The 17053-nt window shown below is 45.5% G+C and overlaps 1 protein-coding gene across 1 annotated transcript; it reads right to left on the bottom strand.

Moving 5' to 3' along the window:
- Positions 1-10045: 10045 nt before the first annotated feature.
- LOC138112770 (bone morphogenetic protein 7-like) lies at positions 10046-14804 on the bottom strand. The gene is made up of 5 exons (XM_069020367.1): positions 14519-14804; positions 14286-14425; positions 13454-13570; positions 12097-12298; positions 10046-10494 (listed from the first exon to the last, which is right to left on the bottom strand). Exons 1-5 carry the CDS (start codon positions 14802-14804, stop codon positions 10046-10048), a joined length of 1194 nt encoding a protein of 397 aa, XP_068876468.1.
- Positions 14805-17053: the final 2249 nt, after the last annotated feature.

A 17053-nucleotide genomic window follows, 5' to 3' on the forward strand; every position in this document is an offset into this window, starting at 1 on the left:
CGGAGCAAATAATTTCATAAAGAAAAAATGTTTGTAGGTAAGATTGAACTGCTTAAAAAAAATCTAAATTATTCTGCCTAAATGAAACAGCAATAAAACCTAAAAGCTGTCTTCTTTTTAAAGCATCCAGCACACTGGGAGCCAATGTCCTCGGCAAGGAAAAATCCCCAAACAACTATTCAAATTTATATGCAGTCATACTAAAAACAACAGCAAAAAAAATCCAGAAGGTACATGAATATAGTAATCCATACCTAAATCGAACAGAAGTAAAAATCACCGGTAGGGTTTGGGGGTGTTTTGCTTTAGAATGAGGCGCTGTGAGTTGTTGGCTGCAGAGACAGAAGGGCTCTGTGGAGTTCTGGAAGTGGCCAGATGTCTTTATATCTGTCTACAGCATGCTCTGCCTCTCAGCACTTGCCTTTATAATCTCACGCATAATTGGCCTTAATCTGATTATTTCCAGCGCTGTCTACAGTGAGTAACTTGGATAGGTCTATTGGGCCCTACAAATGGCCCACGTGGTGTGCAGAGCAGGGGGGGTGGAGAGGATGAAAAGAAAAAACCGTCATTTCTCAGCAAACGCCAGGAATGTGAACGGCAGCGACACAATCCCATTATTTCCGAGCGCTGGCGCTCCGGGGCTCGCAGCCCCCTGCGTGTCCCCCCCGCCCCGGGGTGCCCGGGGGTGCGGGGCCGGGGGGGCCCCGCCGCGCCGAGCGCTGCCCCGCCGCCCGCACCCCGGCGCTGCCAGAGCGCCGCGTAATTGCCGCCGGATGGGTTTTGGGGGGCCGCTCTGCACACGCCTCGCCTTTCCAAGCGATCGTACCACGGCAAAGTTTGATTTTGTTCGCAGCGAGGGGTCTCTGGATTTATGCTCGCTTCCCGTCTGCAAATGATATGCGGCGGGACCCTTCGCAATTACTTTTAAAATGCATCCGAGACATAGGCTCAGCGGAGAGAGATGGCCCTTGCCTCAGCCCGGGTGAAAATTAGACTTTAAAGTACCCAGATGAAATTTTCAAGTCAGGGACGCGGGATTGGATCAAATCACATAAACTGCAAAAAAAGCAAGTATAATGGCACATAATTGGTTCTGTAATAGCATTACACAAGGATAATAGCCTGTTATGGCCCCCTGCACATTAAGTGCTTCCCTGGCGTAAAGCCTTTATGATATTAAAGGGGGAATATAATGATATTTTGGTTATTAAATGCGTGTAATTAATTTATGCACCACTGAAAATAAAGTTGGTATTATGACCCACTCAAGATGCATCAGAAGATGTAAGTCAGACAACTGTTGATAAGTTCTGGTGTCTATGTTTCGTCTAGACTGCTGATTTTATTTTGGAACAATTGCTTCTCCGACAGACTACACAAATTTAATATTTTATAAAGATTGTAATGTTCTGTGCAGGAAGGGCGAGCAAATCTACACAAGCTCTCTTAGATCTGATGGGAGTTTAAAGACAGCACATTCATACCGCAGCAAAGGAGATGGATACAGACAATACAGGTGCAGAAATAGTGATTTTGAAGAGATGATGTCTTTGGAAAGTTAATTCTGTACATACGATCTCATTAAATAAACACTAATAAGCCTTAGAAATATCACCTGCTCTGTGTGCCTTTTAAATTAGGCATAGATGTGGAAATTCCCCTAATGTATATTCAAGTTGAAGTTATGTTTCCATCCTGTAAAGCATTATTTTAGCAAAGCGAGGCAAAAATTAATTTTACTTGAGATCCAAATTGATTTGATCTGATCCTATCTTATCCATTCACTTATAATTTTAGCATACTAGTAACAGATGTAGAAAGCTGTCTTCATGTGTTTTTTTTTAATATATTTACATGTCTACACATACACAAACACTTTTAGGAATATCTTTGTTTGACAACAGATATTTGCTCACCATCCAGGCAAGTCTCTGAGCTGTAAAGCATACTACAAATTGAGATGGCTTTTACAGCACCATGCAAGATCAAAGACCAATGTTTTGAATCTGGCTGCACTCGATAAAATAGCAGCACAAGCTTTAGGTCAAGTAACCTTAAAAAGAAGGACATAACCCAGAAGTACTGCCTGGATCTCCCCTGGCAGTCTCTCCCTCCTGAGCTTTAAAATCCACACAGGGCCAGTACTGTAGGATCCCTTTGCACAGAGACAGATGTGCCTTTTCCTTTTTCTCTGACGTCGGGAAGAGAGGAGTGAGATAGTGTTTTATCATAAGAACCCCTAATAAAATAATAATAACTTCATTATGGCGCTCTCAGGCCTTGCTTTAGTCAGGGGGCTGCATTGCTGTTTTGGCTCCAAGACTCACTTTCCCCAGCAGTTTGAAGCCTGCAAGTTCAGCGTATTACAGGAGGGGGAGAAGGCGGAATGGAGCACGGGGAAGTGCTCCAAGTCGCTGCTTTTTAAATAGGAGCAGAAGAACCCTGAGCCGGTCGAGACTCAACTTTCTCCCAAGGACCAGCAGCTGCAAAACAAGGAGATAACTAAGCAATATATAATCCCCCACCCCTCGCCAGCTCGGTGTCTGGTTAATTTTAATGCTCGGAACGCGGGACTGACATAATTAAAAGTTAGCGCTGGGGAGTCCTCGGTGCGGGTCTGGTGCTGGTCTCGGGCGGACGGAGCCCCGGGGCAGCGGCGCTTCAGCACCACGGAGAGCGCCCGCAGCCCCGCAGCCCCGCAGCCCCTCAGCCCCGCAGCCCCTCAGCCCCGCAGCCCCTCAGCCCCGCAGCCCCGCAGCCCCTCAGCCCCGCAGCCCCTCAGCCCCGCAGCCCCGCAGCCCCCCAGCCCCGCAGCCCCGCAGCCCCGCAGCCCCGCAGCCCCTCAGCCCCCCAGCCCCGCAGCCCCGCAGCCCCGCAGCCCCGCAGCCCCTCAGCCCCTCAGCCCCTCAGCCCCTCAGCCCCTCAGCCCCTCAGCCCCGCAGCCCCTCAGCCCCGCAGACCCGCAGCCCCTCAGCCCCCCAGCCCCGCAGCCCCTCAGCCCCGCAGCCCCTCAGCCCCTCAGCCCCGCAGCCCCTCAGCCCCGCAGCCCCTCAGCCCCTCAGCCCCGCAGCCCCGCAGCCCCTCAGCCCCCCAGCCCCCCAGCCCCGCAGACCCGCAGCCCTCCAGCCCCGCAGCCCTGCAGCCTCGCAGCTCCGCGCCCCGGCCCGCCCGTCCCTCCCCGGGGAAAGGCCGTCGGCAGGGCCGTTCCTGCGCCCCTCCGTGTGCCCCTGCTGCAGACGCTTTCCTGCGAATCTGGGACCACTGCGGAAAAACTATGCAGTAAGTTGTTTGGGATCATGTCTGGTATTTCTCTGGTAGTTCCTCTCATCCGGCTACCAAAGGCAAGCACTAGAAACAAGAAAGAAATAGCATATAGAGCTACAATATTTCAGAAAAAAACCCCCTTTTTATGTAAAGTCCTTTAAGTCTCTCTCATAAACTTAATTTTTATCACTATTTTTATTACTGTTGTCATTACTGTGACTATAGTGACATCAGTATTAGTTACCAGGTCTGCAAGAAAAGTCCAGATAAGTATAATTCTGGATAGACATTTTGCTGATGATGTCTGCCTTAGAGCAGAACTGTTCCTCTGCTGCACACACAAACACACCTCTTCTTACCTTTCACCCATGAAAACAAAACCTAGGGCTGAACTGCTGAGGAAAATCACTGAATGAATGTTTCCCTTGGAAGCACTGAGCTTTGAGGGGATCATTTGTAAAACTCAAGGAAGTCTGAACAGCTCAGTTTGATGAAATGGCTCTCTTTCCTTTCCATGTCCAAACACTTCCTTTCCTGTAATTCTCAGTACCTGACCACAGAAAAAGGCTAGCAGCTAAAAGGTTATTTTACCCTAATTCATGTGCAGTAAAATGTATTTTCCAATTAACCAAATTTGCCGATTTGTCCCGCTTGGACACTCTTATAATTTATAATGTAAAAGTGTTCTTTCTTTATCTAAAGACCAAGGTGACTGCTTTTAATTTTCTGTAACCTCTTTACACTTGATGTTCACCAGACTCATAATGTTAATTGGCTTCATATACGGATCATCAGTTTAATGAAGGAATAAATCCTATGTTGCTTTATGTCCCTCTGTTTTAACAATGATTGCTTTAATGAAGAATGTGACGTGTTTGAAATCAAAGCTGCAGGAGACATTAGAGGGGTTTTTTTTTATGATGACTGAAATGCTTATTTAAAGCTAAAACCATGAGGTTTTCATATTTCAAAAGCTTTTCTTTAAATAATTTTCCATGGAAAATGCTGACACATTCTTCACCAGAGAACTCTTTCTTTGCAATTATGGAAAGAGACTAACACAGTCCTGTAATATAAACACCCCAATTAGGTTATGAAATTATCTCTAATATCATTTTATATCACTGCAGTTTTCATTCAGAGTTTAAGTAAAACTCCCAGTGAGTTATAAGTAGCTATGCCTGCCTTAAATAAGGAGTATTTTGGGCTAGCTAATAAACCTCTTTGTCAACCTACTGTATTTTCATTGTTCATGGGTAGATGAAGAAATTTACAGGGGGAAAAGGATTGTCAGTTCATACGCAAAAGCTCTGGATTTGCTGTAGTCTATTTTTCCCCATGGGAATTTTAGGATTTCAGGAGCAAGGGTAAAATGTAATGAAACATGGGCTTGTAGAGGTAGGTGACTGCAAATCAGAGCATCAATTAGGTCAAGCTGGAAAGCAGCAATTAGACCCAACTTTATGTGCTGTTTACAGTAGCTACAGCAGGTTTAAAATGTACAAAGCAAATGCATTCTGGTAATTGAACTTTTACATTCCTGGTCCCATTTATAATGAAGGTAAGCCTCTCTTTCTCTATCTCTCTCCCCCCTCTGCCCTTAATGGGGACTTCATATACTGGTATGCATATACTGGTATATATTTTCTGCTCATTTGAGAGCTGTTGTTGACTGAAACTACATTACCCTTAGATAAAGGAACATGTAACATCAGAGAGGAAAATCTCTGACCAGAGCCTGGGCAAGGGCTAAGCAACCAGTGGAATTGGATAGAAATTTCGTAACATGGCAAAGGAAGTGCATGAGATGGAAAGAGATATTAGCTTAAATTACATACCACTGAGAAGTCATTCAGTGTGCCATGATCTCGTCTTGTTTATGTCCCTCCAAGTGTTATACTCATTCAACCCAGATCGCAAAAAGCTTCATGTAGGCACACACAGACCTCCACTGCTGTGCTCCATATAGTTCTCTTAGACACGGCGCTGTAGGTTTCCTTTCAGAGCTGGCCAGGACCCTATGAACAGCCCATCAATCATTCTTGCCTTCCCTCTCAATGGAAAGCAAGAAGCTACCTTGTGGCACCTCTAGTGGCACAGAAGATTACTCTGCCAGGAGCCCTCCTCAGTATCCACCGTTCTGCGCCTGGAGCTGTACCTTCACCAAGCCGATGCCTACCATTTGAAGTGACTCAGAGCACAGGCTGGGATTATGCCAGGATGAGGCAAAACGACTCTGGTTTTTCAGGGGATTGTCTGGGGTTTTAGTGAAGATATCACATAAAGGTGTTTCTTCCCAGACAAAACAAGTCTTCTAACGGAGAGTTGTGGATAAGGACTTCCAAGGGAAGGTCTTTTTGTTTATGGCTTTTGAGGACACATTTGCTTGGCCATGAACACTGGCTCAGCACATTCAGCAGAAAATTTGACACAGACAAAGAGTTGATTACAATATGGATAACAGTAGAAAGTCTATACAGATTTTTAAATACACACACCAGTTTTGTGCTGCTTGACAATTCCATTTAACCTGATGGTTAACCAATCAAGGTTTCTGTGAGCAGATCTGAACCAGCATACTGGGGTTTATGCCATAATGCTGATTTGTGTCACAAGGCCTGAATTTACAGCATCACCAAATTATCGTTTCAGTTAATGGTCAGTCACTTCTCAGTATCAGGTCATTTTCTCAGGCAAAACCTGCAGCTTTTGTTTTCCAGAATAAGGCAGGCCATGAATTAGGGCAGTTAGTTTATGCATTAATCTAAAGCAGCACACATCCTGTGACAACAGAATATGTTAGCAGTCCCCCTTATTCTGTGAATGGCTTCAAGCCATAAACCCAACAGGAAGAAATAAAACATTAGCCGCTTTAATGCGCACTTGTCTCATTCACCAAAGGTAAGGCAAATTCACACCTACTAACTACTCTCCTTGGCAGGTGAGCTGCACTCCAGGCCAGAAGGAGAGAAGTGGCCTGGGTGTGACATACTTTTGCTCAAAGCCATTGAAATGCACCCTCTCGATGTGGCAATGTTCTCAAATTAGCCCGAGCACTCCACGTCAGTTACCGGTAAGTTGCACCACCCTTTGGGATGAACCAGGAGTGAAGCTGCCTCCGAACATGAATGCATGTGCCCATGGGTGTACATGAGAGAAGCCACGTGTATACTCTCATTTGCATGCGAAATATGAAAGGGACTGGTGATAGTCTGCAGGGTTTGGTGTCTGTGGGAAAACCCTGCAACCTACCATTGGTACCCAGCCACTCCTCTTTCCCGGAGACAAGCTCCAGGACTATGAATAAATACTATCCTGCATGAGTCTTTCAAATAATTGCCCCATTTCCTACACGAAGAACAGGAACCACAGTAATTGCCCTTGACAGTCTGGAAACAACACCGAGCATTCCTAGCAGATTGCCTCATACCAAACAGCATTTTCAAGCCTGCAGAGTGGATAGAAGAGAGCTTACAGCACTGCTGTGCTCCAGCTTCCTCAGGGCAGCCACATTTCAAGTTTTCTTCCCCCCCACCCCCGCACCCCCTAAAAAAAAAAAAGACAAACCCTCCCAGATCAATTTCCGCAAGCCCATCCCTTCTGCCTTACCCGCTCCAGGACATCCCCAGAATACTCCTTCTCCTGCTTCAGTGCCAAGAAGCACCTTTATGCTCTCTATACCTTGTGAAAGGAGCACCACAGAAATCCCTTAAAACAAACATTTCTACTAACCGGAGACCACTCTTGTGAATTTGTGCTCTTGACCGTTGGCTCTCTCCCCCAGCACACTCAGACCACACTGCCGTGTTGTCAGGACAAGGCTTAGTGCTCTCCTCACCTTGAGGAGCAGAGTGTGACTGCACATTACCTCACATGCCTGGACCACTTTAGTTCCAAACTTAGACCAAACGCTTTGTTATGGGGCTGAGCATAACCCTACCTCTTCACCATGAGGTTGGATTCTCTTCTTATTTTGGAATTCTTACATATTTCAGTTAATGAATAAGAAGACAATTCACCTTTATTCTAAAGCAAAACAAAAAAAAGGCAACAAAAAAAAAAGAGCCTACTTGTGCCTAATTGTTATTCTAATTACAAGTTGTGGTGTAGTGTAAATTTTTTCCCTTGGCATTATTATGAACCTCATTTCCTTACAAAGTCCAGGATAAACAATTCCAATATATTTTGTTTTAATTATCAGGGTTTAATGGGGCATAATGAGACTAAGTTGAGTGGTGCAGAAAAAAATAATTTAATGTGTGCAAAACTACTGAGTGCTCCTAGCTTGCCTGTGCATATTTCACCTATTGTAGGGCAGCACTATGTTAGCTAATATTGTGTGCCCATCATTTATTTATTAATCATACTTGATTTTCTGTAGAAAATTTTCCTTTTTTTTTTTTTTCCTGGCATCTGAAACAAGAAGAAAGACATTAAGATATCCTAGGAAAAACATAGGGCAGTTCTCTGGGTTGAGCAGTGAAGGATGAAGCTGATATACAGCTGATGATGCTGGAAACATTTGTCACACATGGACAGAAGATGTGATGTTGGACACAGAACCTGCTTCTGCCAATCCACTCCAAATGCTGCTAGCAAAAACCTCTGGCTTCAGTTCTTAGGGCCCCCACCAAAAGAAGCAGAGATAAAACATCAGCTGAAGTCACCACTCAGAAACAACCTCCTCCAGACTCTCACTGTAGATACATCTTGCCACTCCCAAGGTATGGTTCCTACAGACTTAAAACACCACAGGTACTTCTGCGGTGAAAAGAGAAAAGTGTAAAAGAGCAGCTCAGGAAATAAACCAGTAAAAGGAGATCCTTTATGGCCCTCTATGCTTCCCAAGGTCCCTTTGCCAATGGCACTGAATCCCAGGCTGGGTGTGGCTGATGCAGCAGTGAGAACGACCCTGCTACTAGATTTACATTCCACTTTGCCAGGGCGACCAAGATCAAAATGCTTTCACTTGAGGAATAACTACAGGATCCTCCCTGAAGGGAAACATGTCTATTCTGCTTATCTGTTATACTCCTTGACACAGAGTCAGAGGACTTGACACAGTACCCACTGAAGCCATTGGGAATGTCCTCTCTTCTGGAAAATTATTTGATTCATGACTCTAAGAGGTTCAAATACAACATAAAAACCATACCAATGTTACATTAAATTTATTTTTAAATTAGCATTTTATATTACAGATTAATTTAATATACCTCAAGTATTTGGGTTTTAAATAAAATAAATTTATTATAGACATCAGTATTTACAGAAAGAAAAACATTACATATTTTTTTCTAAGTTTCATTGGAGTAAAAATATTCTCCATGAAGACTCTGCCCATGGGAGATGTCACATTCTGTGAGAGGTCAGCCTCCTTCAAGATTAGTGGAGACAAGAAGCCTAACCAGAGTTAAGATATAACTCAGTGAATTGACTGAGGAACTGCAATGGGCTGGTCACCTGCATGAAATCGTAGCTAGACTGAAAGACCTCTAGGGGCCCATTCCAAGCCTGTGTCCTGCTCTTCAAGTAAGGGAAGGGAATCAGCAAGTACGTTCCACCAAACTCGCCTCATAGATGGGACCAGGCCAGCACCTAGCATTGTGGCATAGGAATGCAAGACTCATAAGATGAGAGCAAAATGAATCTGTTTATTGCAGAGTTCAGACAGTACTTACACACTTAGTGTGAGAATCTCTGTTCAGTCCTTCGCTCACAACCCAGTTGCAGGCCTGTAATAAATCTGTCAGCCTGACAGTTTTTTAGTTTCCTCAAGGTTTGCAGGCTTTGAAGAAAACAGGATGCCTTTCCTGTTCTCAGATAATGTGTAATTTACTTTCTTCTGTGCTTCCCAGGAATTTTCTGCAGTGTCAGGCTTGTTTCTTTCTCACATAGCATGCTCTCATGGACCTCCAAAGCTTCATAGTTTTCTTCCTTCTTGTTAAACCATGAGCATTCTGACCCAACCTTAGGATCCCATTGTACAGCAAATACACAAAGGTTTCTAAATATCTGGTGCCACAAACCCCCACAGCCACAGCAGACTGCAGTGGAAGGGAATAGAATTATGGAGAGAGGCACTGGCCTCACCATACAGAGTTGCAGCCCTGAGTCAGAAGCCAAGTATGCTGGTTCCCAGACAAATACTGACCTATGTGCTCCTTCAGACTGGCTAGCAAGTCCCATGGGGATTTATGAGCAGGTCTCTGCAGTCGGTAGAGCTGCATAAAGCTCAGGGGAAGAAGTCCATTTCCTGGTAACACATGATCTGCAGGTGGTAGAGGCCTCTGAGATTAGCTCTGGGCAAACAACTACCCTGAAAGCTTAAAGTAGGACTGCACATCCCCACTGGATCATGTAGCCAAAATTCAGTAAGGTTGTGTTACTTAGACACTTGCAGCCCTTCCTGGATTGAGGCAGGATGCCATGTCTGTTAAATCACTGGAAATTCTGAGCCTTGGTATACAGAAGATCTTAATTTGAACAGTCAACTTAATGTGTTTCAACTCCTTCATATAGCAAGTTCCTGATTTTAATAACTTCCTTGGTGTACAGGCACTCAAAGAGCTCTCCATGGAGGTCTTGAAGTCCACAGCTCTTCACAAGCCAGCCACCTTTCCACACAGCCATGGTGAGAGGAGAAGGATTTGAAGCACAGACGAGTTTCTGTCTCTCCTGCCCTGTAAACTGAAATGCCATCTCCTTTGGTATCTTCAGTGGCAAATGGGGAAATGAATCCAGGTGCACACCAAATGCAGAGAAAAAAAATGTCTTTCTAGTGACAACCACACCTTGTTGCCACCATGTCTTTATAATTTTTAAGGACGACATTCTGTTTGTCATCAAAGTAGAGAAGATTGAGGGACTTCAATTCATCTGGCACACAGCAGGGCGTGCTGACATCTTGAGACAGTTTCAGTGTATAAACAATGGACTGAACTGTAGCATGGTTTGTTGCATTTAGGCTTCCCCCCAAAGGGAAGAGACAGGATCCTCTGCAATAAAATGCATTGTATCCACTTGGGTGAATAATCCATCCTGACCAGCCAATAGCATGGAAGTCTACATAGAGCTCCCTTCGGTGACACGTTGCCATTGGGCTTCTGGCAGCAGCGGCTGCTGCAGCTCGAGGTCGCCTGCTCATGCTGGCACTGCTGCTTTTGATGACACCAGCGTCATGAGAAACACGTGAAGCATCAGATTTGGCAGGGTTCATTTCTGATTCTGAAAGGAAGTTGTATGTTAATGTTTCATAAACTAAGTTAATTTACTAAGTACAGTATTCTGCATGAAAGTCTAGTTAATAAATCTACATCAAAGTCTTCAGAGTAGATTTTGAATGAAAGTATCAGAAGGGGTGTATGTTCAATTGCCATTTCAGCCATACTTCCGAATGTGTCAAATCTTGTGTTCTTGTGTTTCACTGTGTGTCCTGAAAAAGCCCCAGTTCAGCAGAAATAGAAAGGAAAACCACAATGATCTACCAAATATTGTGTGAATTCCACAGTCCCTCTTCAGGGATGAATCTGGTCAGAATGGTATTAACTGTCTTCATGTGGCCACTCCTACAACACACATTATTCTGGGCAGTGCTAACAGCAGGTGGAGATCACAGCCTTTTTCTCTCCAGTATTCTCCCAGGAACTCTACCCATACACTTGTAAAGCAGAGTGTGTAGTAACCTGGTAATGTGTAAAGTAACTTAAAAAAAAAATTCAAATTTTTGATCCAAAAAAAAACATCACCAGGTTTACAGAACACTGCTGAAGATTGAAGCTTACTGACAATAGGATGCTTTTTAAAATATCTTCTGAGAAGCCCTGAGGTCCATGGAGATCCATGTACACAAGCTGAAACTCACTGATATGGAGAACAGTCTGTGTAGTCACTGACCACTAAAAGTCTAGAGAGTTTCTTCATTGAGAAATTTCTCAATCCTGACACAGTATCCCGTGCAGAGGTTGATGCTCATTAAACTGGCATCTAGGATTTCACTATTAATTTTTATTTGGGAAACAAAAATGAACAGACTGGCCTCATTTTTAATTTCAATCAATTTCACCATCTATTTCTTAATACTGATCCAAGTCCTACCTAGCTTCTTTCTTATGCAATACAACCGTTTACCAGAAAAGCCGGCAAAGCCGGAACATCGTGATTTTTGCCCCTCCTCCGAGCTTTTGCTCTTTGCATTTATCAGGCCCTAAAATCCAGCCTTAGTTGATTTTACAGGAAGGCCAGTGGGAGAGTTAAGACACTGTTTTATATTTTAAGGCACGAGGGCGTTGTCTTTGATGAAAGCAGCCTTTAGTGACAATGCTAATTAGTCATTGAAGTTAAATAGCTGCTTAAAAACCAAGCCAAGGACAGAGAAGTTTAAAATGCTTAGTTAACAACCTCTTTCACTCTTAAAATCACACTTAATGACTCTACTTACAGATACTTTACCAGAACTTTCACGAAGTATTCCAGGTCACTGAGTTTCTTCAGCCTAAACTTAACATACAATTTGCATGCAAATTTCACCACCACAAAAATAATATGAGCCGTACTGAAAAAAATAGAACTCTCACCCCCTTACAAATTAAATAAACCAGACTCCCCTTAGGATTAATGAGTATTTCTGGCAAACACAGTTTTTGTGAGGGGGGGGCAATTTAGGATCCTGGTGACCTACTAGCAAGAACTACCAAATCAAAACTCGATCACTGACAAAGCTGAACTTCAAACCTGTTCAACACTGCAATAACTGAGGTTAGGTCTACATGAGGTAGCAGGTGGTAACAGAAGATGAACAGGCAATTCACGTTCTAAAAGTGCACTTACTTGTAGCAGAGGGTACAAAGCTGTGAGACCTCTGTTTGTTACTGTTCGTGAAGAGGACAAGGAGAGCATTTCTACTCTCCTGCAAAGCACCCTGGCTCTTGGCAAATGTAACCAGGTTGTGTTCCATTCCATTGTTGGATACATGTGTTGTAGTTATCCAAAAGCCGTGGTTGGAGCTGCTGTTTCCAACCCACTTGGAAACCTGGTGAAGACAGGGAAAAGAAAAAAAATATTGTTTCCATAATCTAATTACAGCATTATGATTAATCAACGTTTATATTAGGAGAAGGGAATAGGCAACAAGCTATGAGAGCATAAGGACATACATTATAACAGAAGTGAGATAACTGTAGAGCTGAGACTCCATTGAGTTTAATATTTAAACCAGTAATTCAACACTTAAAAATACAAAATAGCATATGCATTCCCCAAAGCTACATTTACAGAAAGATAATTAATTTCAGAGAACTTACCAGTGAAAACTTGAGTGTAGGAGTTAATATGAAAATAAACTCTCTCTGACTTTCAGCAGAAATTTATTTTTCATAGCTATCTTAACAGAGTAATATGAACTCTCCAGACTTTTCATACCATTAAGACTCATTTAAAAATCTAAAAAGCATGGCATTTGAAGAAACTCACAATCAAGCAAATTTACTTACCTAATTGTTATAATTGCAAACTGATAGATAAGGCCAGGCCATTCTCAAGCAGGAATATCATGACTTAAGATGGAATTCAAGCAATCGTCCAAGCATGCTGTTCAGTCTGATCATAAAGCTTAGACAATGAAAAACACTGTCCCAGAGTACAGTTTTAAGCCATGTGTGGGTTCTTTTGCTATGGAAAGGCATTCACCTACTGTTACAATTTATGGGTATCTACAAAACAAATCTTGAAGCTCACAATTACAGAAGTCTACGGAGGACGTTAAATGACAGGCAATCCAACCATGATAAACTCCAGAAACAAAACGCTGAAGCATGCTGCTCTACAGAAATGTTGCCAGAATAAAAAGGAGAAACGAAACCCTACTCTTAGTACACAACCAGTGCCAAATGCTTTGGCAGTGTAAGGACTGACACAAGGTTGTAATCATGACATACTGATGTCCCTCCACCGACTAGGTTTGTGTTACTCAATTCTCACCACAGCTTGTGCTCCTAGCAGCTCATAAACACTTCTTTAATTCAGGTAGCACCAGGTGTACTTTTAAGGGCAGAGAAAAAGCTTCTCCCTCTGTTGCTGTCCTTCAGTTTAAATTGACCACAAAATCCAGCACAATGACAATGCTGGAGTTATGAGGTGTCACCTTAAAAGATCTACAAATAAAATTAAGTCAGACTTCTCTGCTTACTGTCTGCGTGACATTGAAGACTTCCCAGCCTTCTGTGTACAGGGACAATAATCTTGATGTAATGAGACGTTTTTTCTGTGGCTTATTTTCACTTGCCAAGAGCTCATACACTTCCACCTAGAAAACAGCAATACAACAAAAACAATAAGAAATTAATTCAATTGTTCTTACAGCAAAATAGGAGCATGAAGATTATGCAGGTTTCTGCTACGTCACAGCTGTAAAACTGTATCGTCATTCTAAAAGACGCAAAAAGTAGATTTTGGACTTAACAGAAAAAGTTATTGCTACATACATCTACTTCTATATGTGTTCAGAGGCAGGATACCAGACTATAGATACTACAGAAAAATATCCTGACCATCCCTGTCCTGTTTTGAACACCTGATACCATCAAAGTCTTCTGTTCCTCCACTATTTGTCTTCAGGTTTGCAAAAATCTTTGCCAGAGGAACAGATACACCCAATTTCCTTACCTGCCCTGTTTTCCCATGAATCCCTGGCTGTTATTACTATTTTTCGGAGCAGCTCCAGCAGATAAATTTCAGTTCGAATTTCAAAACTTCTCAAGTCCCAGAAAAGTACAGTCTGATTTGGGATAGGTCTAACATTGGTATCTTTAGGGAAAGCTCACTGCCATAGAACAAAGGACAGCGTACTGCCAAAGTCAAAACTTTGCATTACTTCTTTGCACGCTGGAGGCAAAGAAAAAGTGAGGACGACAAAACAAAAATAACAATAATGCAGGCGGTACGTAGTTACACTCCCCATTTTCAGTATTAGTAACAAAGATAGCACAATTAAGTGTTTAACTGATAATTTCCCCACTTACTTTGCAGAAGTGTTGCACGTCGGACCTTCTGGACACATGTGTCCTCTTGAGCTTGAAGACTCTGAACTCGGCTTTCAGCATCTGCTCTCCCTTCTCCATCGCGCTGATGTCGAAGTAGAAGTGGTGGTGGTCCACGTGAACTGGAAAAGACCCTTCCTTAGGAACACCGCCCGACCCCGCCGGGCCTGCGCCCGCATGCACCGCGCGGCTCGGCCCCGCCGCCCCGGGCCCACCTCGGTTCTCGAAGCTGCGCACCACGTCGCCCTTCAGCAGCCCCGGGGCGCGGGTGATGCCGTTGGCGTCGGCCACCTTGTAGAAGAGATCCACCATGAACTGCGGCGGCTTCTTGCGGGGCAGCACGTCGGGCGGCAGCTCCTCGATGTCGAAGACCTCCCGCAGGCGCTGCAAGGCCGCCGCCAGCACCTGGTCCCGCGGGCCGGGGCGCAGGGGCAGGGCGTTCGCCGCCCGCAGGCTCAGCAGCCCGGCCAGGCACAGCCACAGGCACGGCGGGCGGGCCATGGACGGCGGCCGTGACCGCGCTGCGTGAGGGGCAGCGGCCCTTCCGCGGGCCCGGCCCGGCCCGGCTGAGCGCGGCCAGGCGAGTGCGCGGAGCGCCGGGCAGGGCGCGCAGCCCTGAGGGCCAAAGGCCCCGGGCAGGGGCGGCCGCGCCCGGGCCATCAGCGGCGCTTAAGGACTCAATGGGGCAGCGCCGAGCGCTCGTTGGCATCGGAGCGGCCGCCGGGCCGGCTCGGGGGCTCGGGCTGCCGGGGGAAGGGCCAGGTGTCAGCGAAGAACACCGCACTTGCGAAAACCTTATTCTTTAAATCTACCGTCTTTTTTTTTTTCACCCGAGAAAAGCTTTGATTTGGAGATTGCTGAGCCCAGGTGCTGTTTCCTGTCGTTGCTGCAGCAATAAAAAGTATACTGGGACTTGGGCGTGAGATTCTGTACTTCCCTGCCTCCGGAATGCCCGGGATCCCCAGTACCCTCCCGTCTGACAGCCTGGGGAATGAATGCCCGGGATCCCCGGTACCCTCCCGTCTGACAGCCTGCGGAATGAATTCCCGGGATCCCCGGTACCCTCCCGTCTGACAGCCTGCGGAATGAATGCCCGGGATCCCCGGTACCCTCCCGTCTGACAGCCTGCGGAATGAATTCCCGGGATCCCCGGTACCCTCCCGTCTGACAGCCTGGGGAATGCCCGGGATCCCCGGTACCCTCCCGTCTGACAGCCTGGGGCATGCCCGGGATCCCCGGTACCCTCCTGTCTGACAGCCTGGGGAATGAATTCCCGGGATCCCCGGTACCCTCCCGTCTGACAGCCTGGGGAATGAATTCCCGGGATCCCCGGTACCCTCCCGTCTGACAGCCTGGGGAATGCCTGGGATCCTCGGTACGCTCCGGTCTCAGAGCCTGGGGAATGCCCGGGATCCCCGGTACGCTCCGGTCTCAGAGCCTGGGGAATCGCCGCTGGGGCGGCCCCGGTGCCGGGGGGCTCGGCCGGGCTGCAGAACGGAGTCTGTAGTTCCCCAGGCTCAAAATCCGGCCCTACAGCTGCCCAGAGGGAGGAGGCTTCAGGGACAGAGTCCGGCGTTCTCCTAGTGCAGTGCAGCAAGAACAGCCAGGCTTCAAGTGTTCAGGGATAGAGGCAGGAATACACATTCTGAAGAGCTATTTTAAGGCTTAACTATTTCCCAGAGTCAACCAGCTTTCAATAATTTACCTTTTTTTCTCACCCACTGGTTGATGAAGGGGATTCCACACCCCCCACCCCACCAAAATACTAAAACAGAAAACCAACCCAAACGAACCCACCCCAGCCCTAAGGATCCTGCGTAGTAGTCCTTTTTCATAGTAGTCTTTTTTTAAGGCAGTGTGGCAAGTTACAGAGGAGCAAACAGAGCTTCCTGATGGTTCATGCAGCAGTGCCTGTTCTGCTTGTGCCACACTGCGCTGTGTTCTCTTTCCAGGCAGGAAAGCAATGGGAGGTAGTTCGTGGGGCAGATAAAAATGTCTGCTGGTTCCTCTGCTTAGCCACACGATGTTAGACAGGAGTACTTGCACTGAGCAAGCAGGTGGACCTATAGAAGAGTAAGGGGGAGGCAAAGAGACCACAGTTCCACACGGACCCAAATGAGCCGTTTGAAAAATAAAAAGTTTAATCTGAATTGTTCAAATAGCTCTGACACAGGAAGCACTCACCTTTTGCTGCTCTAAGGCTAAAGTTCCTTGGCACTTGGCCATGCATCTTTCAGCCTCAGACTCCTTCCCACTGTCAGTCATTCCAGCCCTCAGCTATTGTAGCCACGTTTGAAAAATAAAAAGGAGTTATTAATGCTGTATTTTGGTTCATTTTTTCACCGTGAGACAAATGTGCTGATCTAGTTTGCCACATGAAGTGCAGGAGACTAATGGAGGAAAAATGAGAAGCAGTGATGGGTTATCAGACCAGTGTAAAGAGCACTGTTGCTGCACAAAAAGCTTCAGCCAACTTTGATCCTCAAAACTCTTGAGTTGTCTTCTAAGTGCTGCAGGTATCTCACCTCATGCCTATTAGCAGTGCTGGATAAAATAATACCCATTCAGCTACCTGCCTGAGAGCTTGGAAAGAGACCAGTAAGGTAGAAGAAATCACCACCAGACTGTTTCTCAGTTAACCTAAAAAGCTTTGCTTCCACTCCACTGCTTCTTCACATGCTTAATCCTCACAAACCCTATCCTGCCCTTGGGTCTCTTCATTTACTCCCAGTATCCTCCCTAGACACATA

Source organism: Aphelocoma coerulescens, chromosome 6, assembly GCF_041296385.1.
Source record: "Aphelocoma coerulescens isolate FSJ_1873_10779 chromosome 6, UR_Acoe_1.0, whole genome shotgun sequence".
NCBI classification, from domain to species: Eukaryota; Metazoa; Chordata; class Aves; order Passeriformes; family Corvidae; genus Aphelocoma; species Aphelocoma coerulescens.